General features: G+C 40.2%; 1 protein-coding gene across 2 annotated transcripts in view; it reads left to right on the forward strand.

Moving 5' to 3' along the window:
* The first annotated feature begins 9,865 nt into the window (after positions 1–9,865).
* slc6a20 (solute carrier family 6 member 20) overlaps positions 9,866–13,317 on the forward strand; it is a 132,300-nt gene continuing 128,848 nt past the window's right edge. For both annotated transcript variants that reach the window (XM_085803005.1, XM_085803004.1), the window contains exon 1: positions 9,866–9,999. In XM_085803005.1, the coding sequence (XP_085659131.1) occupies positions 9,876–9,999 (124 nt within the window). In that variant the 5' untranslated portion in view covers positions 9,866–9,875. The remainder of the gene's footprint in view (positions 10,000–13,317) is intronic.

Consider the following 13,317-nt stretch of genomic DNA (forward strand, 5'->3'; position numbering starts at 1 on the left):
TGGTTTATTGATGAACGTGAAACGCGCTCTCTGGCTGGCTGGGTTTTCCGTTCGGGCAGCCGTACAAACATGGCGGCGCAAGATGGCGACGCTCTCTAAAGCAAGACCCTTGCTATAAGAATAATTAAAAGGCTACAAAAACCAAACAAATTTTATTTTATAGTGGTTATACACTTATATAAATATAGTCACACTAGACCTTTAATCCTACCTTGTATTTTTTAAACCTGGTCTAATTATCAATATCAGATTTTCAGAATATTAACAGGCTACTTATTAATATAGTTAATATTGTTGAGTCTTAGGAACGATGACGCAGGTTTTTTTCAGTGATCTGATTGCTCAGTAGTTTTTAGACTGTTAACAGATACAGATATCTCGCTGCTGCATCAGTTACCATGGTGACGGTGATGATGGGGGCAAGTTCACTGAATACATCATTCATATACGCAGTCAGCCTGTGATCCTTCCTGAGCCCCGGCCTCCTGCTCCATTAACGGTGAAGGAATGAACGGCTCGTTGTGTGGTGTGACTCATCATCATCACTTCATCGCTCTACAGAAAAAAAAAAACGTTACCATGGAGCTAATAACACGTACAGACGGGCCACACGCTGATGTTTTAAATCCTGAATGATGTGTCACTATTTTCTGAAGAAGGTGACAGGAAGTCAGAAGGTCTGTGTGGGAGCAGAGTGAGAGGATGTTCAACTTTGTTTTGGTGTCAGACCGCGGTCGGTCGGTCCAGCTGCAGGCAGCGCTGGTTTACGGAAACAGAGACCGATATTGGCCTCCTTCTTGTAAAAATTCCTGGTCTGTTGATCTGATCAACCTCTGCCTTCCTCCTCCTCCTCCTCCAGCATCGCAGCATCACTTCCCCCAGAAAACAGTTTCTCTCTTTTCCTCTGAGCCGGCTCTTACCCTCCCTCCCTCCCTCCCTCCCACCTGTCCGTCTGAGCAGGGAGAGCTGTGACGAAACCACAAACATGGATCTGGGGCAGAAAAGCTGTGTTGTCTGTGGGGAATCGGGGCAAAACAGATTCTTTCTCTGCTCCACAGCTGCAGCTACACAACCACACAGCCACGCAACCACGGGGTCTCCAGCAGAGCGTCAGGGCCTCCAGTCCAGGGCCCAGGCAGGACCAGGCCACCCATCATCATAACACAGGGGTACCAGGACCACACTCAACACATGTACAGGTCTCATTTCATAACCTTTATTTAAACTCGGAGATATATTGAGGAGTAACCTCATTTACAATATAGTCGAGATGAAACACAAAACATATAAGGACAGAAGACAAGACATTTGAAACATACAAAAACATAACAGAATACCAGAATTTAAAGGTGACTAGGGTAAATTGAAACATAGTTAAAAGCACGAGCAGTTAGAGGTAAAATAAGATGTAGTTATGGTTTTAAATTGCCCTATTGATAAAAGTGAGGTAAGTTTCAAATGATTTTGCAGAGTGTTCCAGGTTGTAGGTGCACAGTAAGAGAAGCTGGTCTTTCCAAGTTCGGTGTGAGCCAGTCTTTTGAGCCTGTGCGATAGAGACCTGCATTGAAAGATACTAGTGAGTTAATATAAGATGGTAAGAGACCAGTAAGAGCTTTAAAAATAAATAAAATCCAGTGTCGATCACGCCTGTTAGATAGTGAGGGCCATCCAACTTTGGAATACAGGTCACAGTGATGAGTGTTGTAGCTGTCGCCAGTAATGAACTGTATCTCATTTCTTTCCTCCAAAAATGATTTGATTGCTCCTCAGGATCTGGTTGTTTTAAATGTATTTCCGTTTGTTTGTTTAATTGATGTGCTGATGGCGTAGGTCTGGTCTCAGTTCGTTTTCTTGGTGTCTTGTAAGCCAATGTGTGCAGGGCATATGGACGTATGACACAATAATAAAATTTCATTCATTCCTTCATTGAATCATTCTCATAGAAAAATCGAACAGTACGAATAATATTCAAGAACTACGACTTCTACTGAACCCATCAAATCAAAATCAAATTTTATTTGTATAGCACTTTTCATACAGTAATTGTAAAAAGAAAAAGTGCTTAACATATACAGACTCTGTATAAATGTATAAATAAATACAGCTACAAATAAAAGCAAAGTAAAATGGCATACGATAAAATATAATAAAAATTCGGTAACCCTTTACTGTAATTTACAGGCCGCTAATTAGCTACATGATGAAATAGACAAGAAATAATGTGTCATATGTCTAGAAATAGCATAGAAATAACGGTCAATTTCATAGTAATGTTGAGAAATATAGACCAAAAATAATGGTCAATTTCAAGGACTTGGTGGAGAAAAAGTCAAAGCATGAAAATCATTTGTAATCTTTTGCCTTTATGAAAAACATGACATTACAATGAAATTGACCGTTATTTCTAGGCTATTTCTTGGCATTATCACATAATTAGCGGCCTGTAAATTACAGGATTACACACTAAAAACTCCTGGGTTATTTCTGTAACCCAATTTCTGGGTTGCTTGTGTTGGGTTAAAATTATGGCTTATTTTTCAGAGAGTAACATGTTTTTTGGACTATAGAGCTAATTATTTTAACCCAAGTCTTGGGTTGTTTGGGTTATAAACCATTTCTAAGTTATTTTTTAAAGAGTAACCCATTTTCTGGGTTACACACTAAAAACTCTTGGGTTATTTCTCTAACCCAAATGTTGGGTTAAAATCAACCCAACAGAGAAAAAAAAGGGGAATATCTGCACACTGAGTTAAAGCTCCCAATTATCTTTAATTGACAAAAAAACACACAACGTTTTGACCCAAATGGTCTTCTTCAAGCAACTATAGCTAACTATCTCTTTAATTGATTGAATGGTCTTCATCAGGTAACTATAAAGATAATTGGGAGCTTTTACTCAATGTGCGGATATTCCCCTTTTTTTCTCTCTGTTTGGATCCCCTGATCATCTGGCACCTGGCCTAAAACAGGATTGGATGTGCGTACAACTACTCTGTTTTCTGGGGTTAAAATAACCCAACATTATTGTAGTCAATATAACCTTACCTTTGGGTCAAGTTACTTAACCCAAAAGTTGGGTCAAAAAGAATAACCCAATGGGCTCTATGCACAGCTCCACTACTTCTTGAACTTAATGCTGCTCCTTTATTTCCTGTCTTACATTATTGGACAAACTGATTAATCCTGGTGTGTCTGAGTAGTCACAATGGGAAGAGCCCATTATCTGGGTTGAAATCACCCAGAAAGTAGTTGGTCCCTTTTTTTAACCTAAAAACTTGGGTTATTTTTGACCCAGGAGTTTTTAGTGTGTACCCCTTACAGGCCCATATGAGAAAAGTAGATCTGATAAATACAAGGGAGCAAGACCCATCTGATCAAAGTGTTGCGAACACTTTGGACCGACCCAGCTGAGAGCGGACGTTGTTATGTTCGGCGCTGCAGGGGTTCCTGTTCCTGTTCCTTGTTAACTCTGTACGTGTTTTAGGGGTCGTAGCACCTCCTCCACCTCCTCCTCCTCCACCTCCTCCTTCATTCTGCATGAAGAGTCCCGTCAGGAGAGATTAGTGGGACCCAGACTAACTGGATTCCTTCAGTCCCGACTGGTTTCCTCATGTATGTGTCGTTCATTCACTGGTAGGAAGGAAACTGAGCATCTCACAGCAACAGGTATCCATGTCCCGTCAGCCAACAGTCCTAAATCCTGAGCCTGCTGCACACACAAACACACACATGCACACACACAGGTCCTGACAAACATGGTGTCTGGTGTTGGACGGACTCAACAACAGTTTAAGTGGGACACAGCAAGAATCCACACGTGGGCCAATTACACAACCAGCTGCATCACCATCTGATGAGAGTCCCGCTGCATGCTGACCTGGAATCTGGAAGTTTTCTGTGGGACAGTTTCCTTCGGCATAAAAAAAACCCAAGAGTCTCACAGAGTCGCTGCAGTTTTTTTAATTTATTGTATACTGTTATATTTATTATAAAGGGACAGAGGGGACACTCAGGTCCATGCAGGCTGATGCATGTGGGCGTCTCTGCAGGTCCAAACGGGAGGATGTGATCACAGATTTGCTCACAGATTTCTCAAATCTCTCTTTTTTTTTCTCAGATGTTACTTTAGGGACACACACACACACACACACACCGGCCCCGCTCCGCCTCCTGCTGCTCAGAAAGTGGACCACTTTCAATAGGAGGCCTCCTCGGCTCCACGGCGACAAAGAACCCTCCAGGATCTCGTTCCTGCAGCTGCCACATTACGTTTCTTTAGGAAAAATAATCGCAGGGCCGAGCGGAGGCAACAGGAGGTGGAGCGGGCGGGAATGTGGATGTGGAGCGCCGGCTGCACACAAACTCACAGACTTACAAACTCATTCTGTATTAAAGGGACAACGAGGAGTTTTGGAAAGCAAAGTGTTTTCCCACTACATTTCCCATGAGCCTCCGCACGCACAATGAAATTCTTGGATTCTTGAATGTTTTCATTGATCAAGAACGAAAGTCGGAGGTTCGAAGACAATCAGATACCGTCATATAGCTCAGACCATGAACGCAGCTCGCCCAGCATTTCCACCACTAATAATAATAACAAAATAACGATAAAGACAAAACGATATATTCATCGAAAATGGACCCAAGTGGGTAACGTAGATTCATCCACATTAATATGAGACCTTTTTATAACCAAATACAAACTCCTCGTTGTCCCTTTAAAACTGAACCAGGAAACAGTCGACATTAATCGCACCGACAGCTCCACGTGTAGTTCACAAGCAACAGCAGGTTATGGCGCGTTTGTTTGTTTATTTCATCATTTGTTTTGGCTGCGTCAACACTAATAGTTCCACAGCTGGACCGTTGCTAAGCAACGCCATCACAGCTGGAGGTGTCAGGGCGTGTCAGGGCATGTTTTCATAATCGGAAAAGTTTGTTACAAGTTCACAACGGTAACAAACCTTAATGTACAGTAGCGCTAACTAAAGAAAGAGTCGTGTTTGTATTAAAGCTTCTTCAAAATAAAGGTAGATGTTTCTATTAAAGCTCAGTCAAAATATAGGTAGATGTTTCTACTCAAGTTTCTTCAAAATAAAAGTAGATGTTTCTATTAAAGCTCCTTCAAAATAAAGGTAGATGTTTGTGTTAAAGCTCCATACAGTATAAAGGTAGATGTTTGTGTTAAAGCTCCTTCAAAATAAAGGTATATGTTTATATTAAAGCTCCTTCAAAATAAAGGTAGATGTTTGTGTAAAAGCTCCTTCAAAATAAAGGTAGATGTTTCAATTAAAGCTCCTTCAAAATAAAGTAAGATGTTTCTACTCAAGTTTCTTCAAAATAAAGGTAGATGTTTCTATTAAAGCTCCTTCAAAATAAAGTAAGATGTTTCTACTCAAGTTTCTTCAAAATAAAGGTAGATGTTTCTATTAAAGCTTCTTCTAAAATAAAGGTAGATGTTTCTATTAAAGCTCCATACAGTATAAAGGTAGATGTTTGTGTTAAAGCTTCTTCAAAATAAAGGTAGATGTTTCCATTAAAGCTCCTTCACAATAAAGGTAGATGTTTGTGTTAAAGCTCCTTCAAAATAAATGTAGATGTTTCTATTAAAGCTCCGTCAAAATAAAGGTAGATGTTTCTACTCAAGTTTCTTCAAAATAAAGGTAGATGTTTGTGTTAAAGCTCCTTCAAAATAAATGTAGATGTTTCTATTAAAGCTCCGTCAAAATAAAGGTAGATGTTTCTACTCAAGTTTCTTCAAAATAAAGGTAGATGTTTGTGTTAAAGCTCCTTCAAAATAAAGGTAGATGTTTGTGTTAAAGCTCCATACAGTATAAAGGTAGATGTTTGTGTTAAAGCTCCTTCAAAATAAAGGTATATGTTTCTATTAAAGCTCCTTCAAAATAAAGGTAGATGTTTCTGTTAAAGCTCCTTCAAAATAAAGGTAGATGTTTCTGTTAAAGCTCCATACAGTATAAAGGTCGTCACTTTGTGATGTCACAACAGAGCAGTCACCCTAAGCCCCTCCCCCACAACCTGCATGAACCCATCATCCAACAACACTTTGCAGGATTTTGGTTTCTCTGAGTCTTTTATTCTGAAATCTGCTCTGTTTTTATTCTCTCTCTATCTCTCTCTCTCTCTCTGATCAACTTCCACTTGGACACGGACCAGAAATACGTTACAAAAGTCAACACTTGGCTGCTCACTAATGCACCAGTGTGTGTGTGTGTGTGTGTGTGTGTGTGTGTGTGTGTGTGTGTGTTGGGACATTTCCTCAGTCTTGACCCCTCCTTGAGGATCACAGTGGTCCAAAGTCCTACTCTCACAGCTCTGTATCTGTTACTGCAGACACACACACTGTCTGTGTCTCTATACATGACACACACACACACACACACTCACACTCACAGTGTTGTGTTGATGAGTTTGTTCAATCTAAAGGTGTTGATTTAGAAACGACAGCTGTGTTGAACCATGTGAGCAGCAGCAGCAGCAGGAGGAGGAGGAGGAGGAGGAGGTGGATTAATTATCACACATTATTCTCTGTCTCCTGGTTTATATTCAACCTGCAGCTCGTTATCGTGTCCTCTAATTAATCAATGGTTAACCAGGTTGACACGTTAATGGAGCCTGTTAGCGTAAAACAATAGGATGAAAAAAAACCCCACAATAATCAGATAGTGTTCACCAGAAATGTAAACAATCAAGATATGATGACTTACTTACACCTAAACCTATAGAGCAACCTTTGTAATGTACTGAGCCATTACAGGAAGGAACTCATTGTCCAATTACATCAAAAATATGTACTAAAAACACACTTTAATTAATAAATTGAATAAGAAATATACTGTGGGATGATGATTATAGGAAATTTTGGTGGGTTGATGATTCATCATGATTGATTGATTGAAGTTTTTGACTAGACCGTTGGCTGTTTGTGTATATGATGTGTGATAATGTCAAGAAAGAGCCTAGAAATAACAATCAATTGCATAGTAATGTTGAGAAATATACCCAAGAAATAGCGATTGATTGAGTAGAAATAGCCCAGAAATAAATGCCAATGCAAGAACTTGGTGGAGAAAAGCATGAAAAGCATGTGTAATATTTTGCCTGTATGAAAAACATGACATTACTATGAAATTGACTGTTACTTCTAGGCTATTTCTTGACATTACTACGCGATTAATTGTTATTTCTTGGCTACTTCTTGACATTATCACATAAATAACGGCCTGTAAATTAAAGATTTACCTGTAAATCTTTGTTTTTAATTACATTGAGGACCTCAGGAAGAAGAGCCGATGTCATGGGGATCCTATAAATAAACAATAAAACAGTATATGGACTGACAGATGCTTCTGGTTCAGATCATTGTGGTATTGTTGCTCTGAGCAGCCATGTTTGTCTATAAACCTCGGTGTGCTCCACCTGTAATTCCCACCCCTAAACACAACTTGACTGTAGGCTACTTGTTGCACATACAGTCCATGAAATGTTGACTGCTGATTTTTAAATTAATTTAATTATGATGATCTTTTTTTTCATGATGTTATGATGGTTTTAACATAGGCTACCTGTATTTTATTATGGTTGTATGGCAGGATATCTAATTATTTGAAGGTTTGTTTTGTTTTTTATTAACTTTTCTTTCTGCACTTTGTTTTAAGAGAAACACAGTTAATTTCCCGGTACCTGTGCTTAAGAAATGACAATAAATCAGTCTCAGTCTAATTCACAGGTAAGACTGTGCAGGGACGCCCACACACACACCCACAGTGCAGACACAGGGACACATCAATAACCCGATTAATCCATAGTGAATCACCTTCATCATCACACATGAATCTGTCTTTTATTCTCCTCAGTGGAAATTTACCTGTGGAGCTTCTTGAATGAACGCTCGGCCTGTGACTCAGCCGTTCTCTCGGTGACACAGTGGAAGTCGACCACGGTCACAGACACGGTCACAGTCACAGTGTGGAGGTTACATAAGCACCAGACCAGACAATAAAAACAAGCCGGTGTGGTGTTGTAGGGGCCCTTTGTTTCAGTCAGGATGTGAAACATCAGCAGCACCACAGCTGGAGAGAAGTAGGTTAGTTAATGAAAACAGCAGCAGCAGCAGCAGCAGCAGTCAGGTGAGGTGCAGCAGGTGAACAGGTATAGGCTGGGATTTTCCACTGAGCCACTACACACACTCACCTTGACTGAGGCCCCGCCCACCTGACGGAGGAGGGATGCCAAACAGGAATGAGAGACACCCCTGCTGTGCATTCTGGGATATGTAGTGTGCAGAGCCGGCCCAACGCATAAGCGCACTATAAAGCACCTGCTTGGGGCCCCGTGACTTTTGTCGATCCTTAGAGAAACATTGCGTAATTACAAAAAAACATATAACATTATTGTTGCATTTCAAATTGTTGTTGCACTTTTCTGTTGCAGGATGTTTAAAACCAAAAGATTTTAAAAAGCAGATGTGTTTATAGTAAATGCATTGTCTGTTGGTTTATTTTGTTACTTTTAGTCGACCTATAGGTGACATTCAGTATCCCAGCACTATATCCATTTGAAGATTAAAGGGACAATGAGGAGTTTCTCCAGCAGCCGAACGAAAAATTCCGCGACAATAAAAAAGTCTCCTATTAATGTGGATGAATCTGTGTTACCCACACTTGTTAATGGGCCCATTTTCGATAAATATATTGTTTTGTCTCTATCGTTATTTTGTTATTATTAGTGGTGGCGGAAATGCTGGACGAGCCGACCAGCGTTTCCTTACTTTCGGTTTTGCAGCGAGTCATGAGAATAACGTAGCTGAATCGCCGCCGAATCGCCGTTTCTGATCGTCTTCGAACCTCTGACTTTAATTCTTGATGAATGAAAACATGAGTCTGTCTTGCGCCGGTCAAAGAATTTCACGGTGTGCAGAGGCTCATAAATGTAGTGTGAAAACGCTTCGCTTTTCCAAAACTCCTCGTTGTCCCTTTAAATGTAAATCAACCCCCAGGCTGCACTTTTTTAGCTGAATTTGGTGCCATTTTAGAATAAAAACCATAGATGGGTAAAAACCTGCCAGGATATGATGATTCGTAATGACACAGTAAAAAAAATGAAATAGTATTATTGGCAGTAATAGAGGGCACCAAAATAAAGATTTAGCTTAGGGCCCCATGGAGGCTTGGGCCGGCCCTGGTCGTGTGGATGTTTGACTGGCATCTCCACTCCACCTATAGGCTACCTATAAAACAGTCAGATACCATCACAATCTTCAAGTCACAACTCAAAACTCACCTGTTCAAACTTGCATACAATTTATAACTGGACAGTGTCTTGATTGTTCTGGGTTTTTTGGGTTTTTTTTCCACGATGTCTTGTTTTTAATGATGTTATACTCTGTAAGGTGACCTTGAAAGGCGCCTCTAAATTAAATGTATTATTATTATTATTATTATTATTATTATTATTATTATTATTATTATTATTATTATTACCTATACACCTCCTCACTCCCCAACAGATGCCACCTGCACCTGCGCTCGCTCGGACTACGTTTCCCATGAAGCTGTGATGAGGCTCCGCGCTGCCAGCGGCTGATGGGAGGTGTAGTTATTTAGTTACTCAGTAACAGACACAGTCAGTCAGTCAGTAAAAACCTCCTGTAGGAGTTGGACCCTCCTCCTCTTCCTCCTCCTCCTCCTCCTCCTCCTCCTCCTCGGGAGTGAGCGCGTTACAATCACAGTCACAGTTTATAAGCTGCAGGCAGCGCCGCGCTCCCTACAGCTGCTCTTACCGCCCGGACACCTGGACACCTGCTACAGACACACACACAGACAGAGATACAGACAGACAGAGAGACACAGACAGACATGGAGAAAGATGGCAGGGACTCGTGGGACAACCCCATGCAGTTTTTGCTCGCATGCGTGTCGTATGCAGTCGGACTGGGAAACGTGTGGCGCTTTCCGTACCTGTGTCAGCTGCACGGTGGAGGTGAGTGTCTCATCCACACACACACACACACACACACACACACACACACACACACACTGAAGCGAGTGCAAAACAAAAGACTGACGGCTCATCGTTTACATTTTATACATAAGGAGTGGGGTGGTGGGGAGAGAGGCTGATGTGGACAGTGGCACAGCTGGATCTGAATGAACAACGAGACTCCACAGTGTCACTGAGCAGCATCAGTGCTGAGGCAGACAGACACAACAACACATCTGGATAACGCTGCTGTCATTGCACATCTGGCTCTTACTTACAATGCATTGACTGTACATCGTACTTTTTAATGTATATGGCAAATAAACTTGAACTGAACTACTGTATAGGCAAGGCAATTTGACAAACAGACAACATCATCTGCCTTTAAACCCTCACATCGACTGAGGAAAAAACTCCCAAGAAAGAAACAGAAACAGGGAGGGGAAAAAATGGGAGACTTATCAATCAATTAATCAATCAATCAATCAACCAACCCTGGTCGGTTTAACCTGTGTCATGCAGGTGGGCTGTTTCATCCTTATCAGACTGGACTGAGCTGTTGTTACAAAGGCACTTGACTCAAAGTTGAAAGCTGCAATAAACTATAAAAGCAGGTCATAAAGCTGCAGGAGGTAATAATGAGACAGAAAATAAATAATAATAGGCTATTATTAATCACAAATGTGTTCTTTTATGCTAAGAAGAATAATGAAAACCACATCAGAGCTTCTGTGTTTTCAGTATATAAGAAAAAAAAATCCATTCCAGCTGTTATAGACAAAAGAGAGCACATCTGGCATCAACATGAACCAACCGTCCAGAGCGTTTCAGTGTAAATGTACTCTGGTACAGTGAGTGAATGACTAAGACTCCTGTCGGTAACAATTAATCAGTTAATTAGAGCCCATTGTGATAAGAGCAGGGTCCTCCTCGGTTCATGTTATGAGTGTGTGAGGCAGCAGCGGAGACATGAAGCACTGATGTATAATTCACAGGTGGAGCTTATGTAAGATTTTTTTTCTTTTTTAGAGAAAAAAGAAAAGAAGTGTCAAGCTTAGATGTTCTTCCTTTTTCGAGTGAAACTCAGAGGGAGCAGAGTGATGATGGGTTTATTATGTGTAGTGAAGATGCTGCTTTTAGTTTGAAGTTTAGATTTGGACACATCTTTTATTTCTCAGCTTCTCTCTGGAGTTTTATTAACAACGCGTCGGTGTCAGCCAATCAGAAGAGAGGAGGCTCCGATCCTTTCTTCTGATTCGTTCCTGACTGTTTTCTGATTGATCCGATAAAAAATAAAGCAGATTTCAGAATAAAACACTCAGAGAAACCAAAATCTTGCAAAGTGTTGTTGGATGGTGGGTTCAGGTTGTGAGGGGGCGGGGCTTAGGGCGACTGCTTAGTTGTGACATCACAAAGTGACAGGAAGTCCTGACGGCTGGTTTTTAAAGGCTCAGTTTCTGAATACAGGCTGTGTGCATTTCTCTGTGGACTGAGGCTTTGATACTTTCACAGTATTAATATAGAACCTAGAGCTGCTTTATAATCACACTACACATGGACATCTACCTTTATACTGTATGGAGCTTTAATACAAACATCTACCTTTATACTGTATGGAGCTTTAATACAGACATCTACCTTTATACTGTATGGAGCTTTAACACAAACATCTACCTTTATACTGTATGGAGCTTTAACACAAACATCTACCTTTATACTGTATGGAGCTTTAATACAAACATCTACCTTTATACTGTATGGAGCTTTAACACAAACGTCTACCTTTATTTTGAAGGAGTTTTTATAGAAACATCTGTATGGAGCTTTTAAAGAAACATCTACATACCTTTATACTGTATGGAGCTTTAACATTGATTGCAGAAGCAGAGGAGGTGTGCGCTGTGCGGTGATGATTTTAAAGGAAGACACGTGTTCGGTGTGTAAACACAGGTGAAGCTGATAAAGAGCAGATATACACTCCATTGGTCTTTTCTTTTCTTTTTTACTACAGTAGCCGATATATCTGAGAAGTAGATTTTTACTAAGTCTCTTCCTGATTGGTGAAGCGGTGATGGGTTCCCACAGTGGACATGCTGAGTTCGAGGACGACCTTTGTGTCTTTTTTTTTCGTGGGGTTTGTCCTGGGTCACTGACCATTGAGCATAACTTCTACTGTAATTACTGTCCTGGATGTGTAAGAAACCAGAGGAGACATCATGTGACAGTTGCTCTCAAGGTTGAGTTGAACAAATTAACATTTCCTTTGGTCCAGTGACTTCACTTCACACACAACAATGTGGTGACGGAGTCGCTCTGTGGACAGAGACTGAGACGTGACCAAAAACACCGGTCCACGGCCTCATTCACAGAGACAGTTTAATCTAGAGACTGAGGTTTTACATTTGAATTCACAAACGATAACTGTTGGTTTCCCGAGAAGAGTTTCTATTGACTGTTACACTGTAAAAAGGAGAAGAGGAAGTAAAGTAAATTTTACAATTCGCTGTGTTTGCCACACATCACTGCTGTTGATTTTATGGTTAGTATCAAGGTCTGTTTCCAAAATGCACTGCATAAATACACATTTTCCCATTTATAAAAAAAAGCCATACTCTAAATATGAATTTAAGGTTAATTATTTGGCAAAACAGCACGATTATCTATGGTAAAAACCAAGGAAAGAAGAGATAAATGTAAAAACATTAAAAATCATGCAAGGCTAACTTTAAGATAACATGTCTGTTTATTCTTATGGTTATGACACATCATTTCGGAGCATGCTGGGAAATCCCACGCACTTCCTTGAAGAGCAAGTTTACATCTGGAGCAGAGTATTTACAGTGTTAGCTTCTATATTTTACCACATATAGCCTACCTGTTAATCTACACAAGGTTTGTAAACTTAACAACGACAATTGCCTTGTTCTTTCAAAAATTAGATGCAAAAATTACAGTATTGACTATTATAATTTCTTTGTTATAAAAATTGTACTAAACCTTTTTAGAGTTCATGGGGGTTTTTTTTACTATTAAAATTTACTGATTTTACAGTATACACTTTGTCCTCTGAAGTTCCCAGCAAGTAACAATGTGATATGGAAAGTAACAATGTGATATGGAACCGGAAAAAAAGGAAAGACCTGCTATTATTATTAGTGGAAACTTTGCTCTCATACTGTAGGTTGGATTATGAAGCAATAACAAAACGTCAACTGAAGGTCAACTCAATGAACCCACAAAAACTGTCGCCTGCACTTAATAACTCAGATATCACTGTGGGAGGTTGAAGGCATCAAACGTCTAAATCGCCGCTTTGTT

Source organism: Trachurus japonicus, chromosome 16 (genome assembly GCF_045865225.1).
Source record: "Trachurus japonicus isolate A0001 chromosome 16, Traja_1.0".
Taxonomy (NCBI): domain Eukaryota; kingdom Metazoa; phylum Chordata; class Actinopteri; order Carangiformes; family Carangidae; genus Trachurus; species Trachurus japonicus.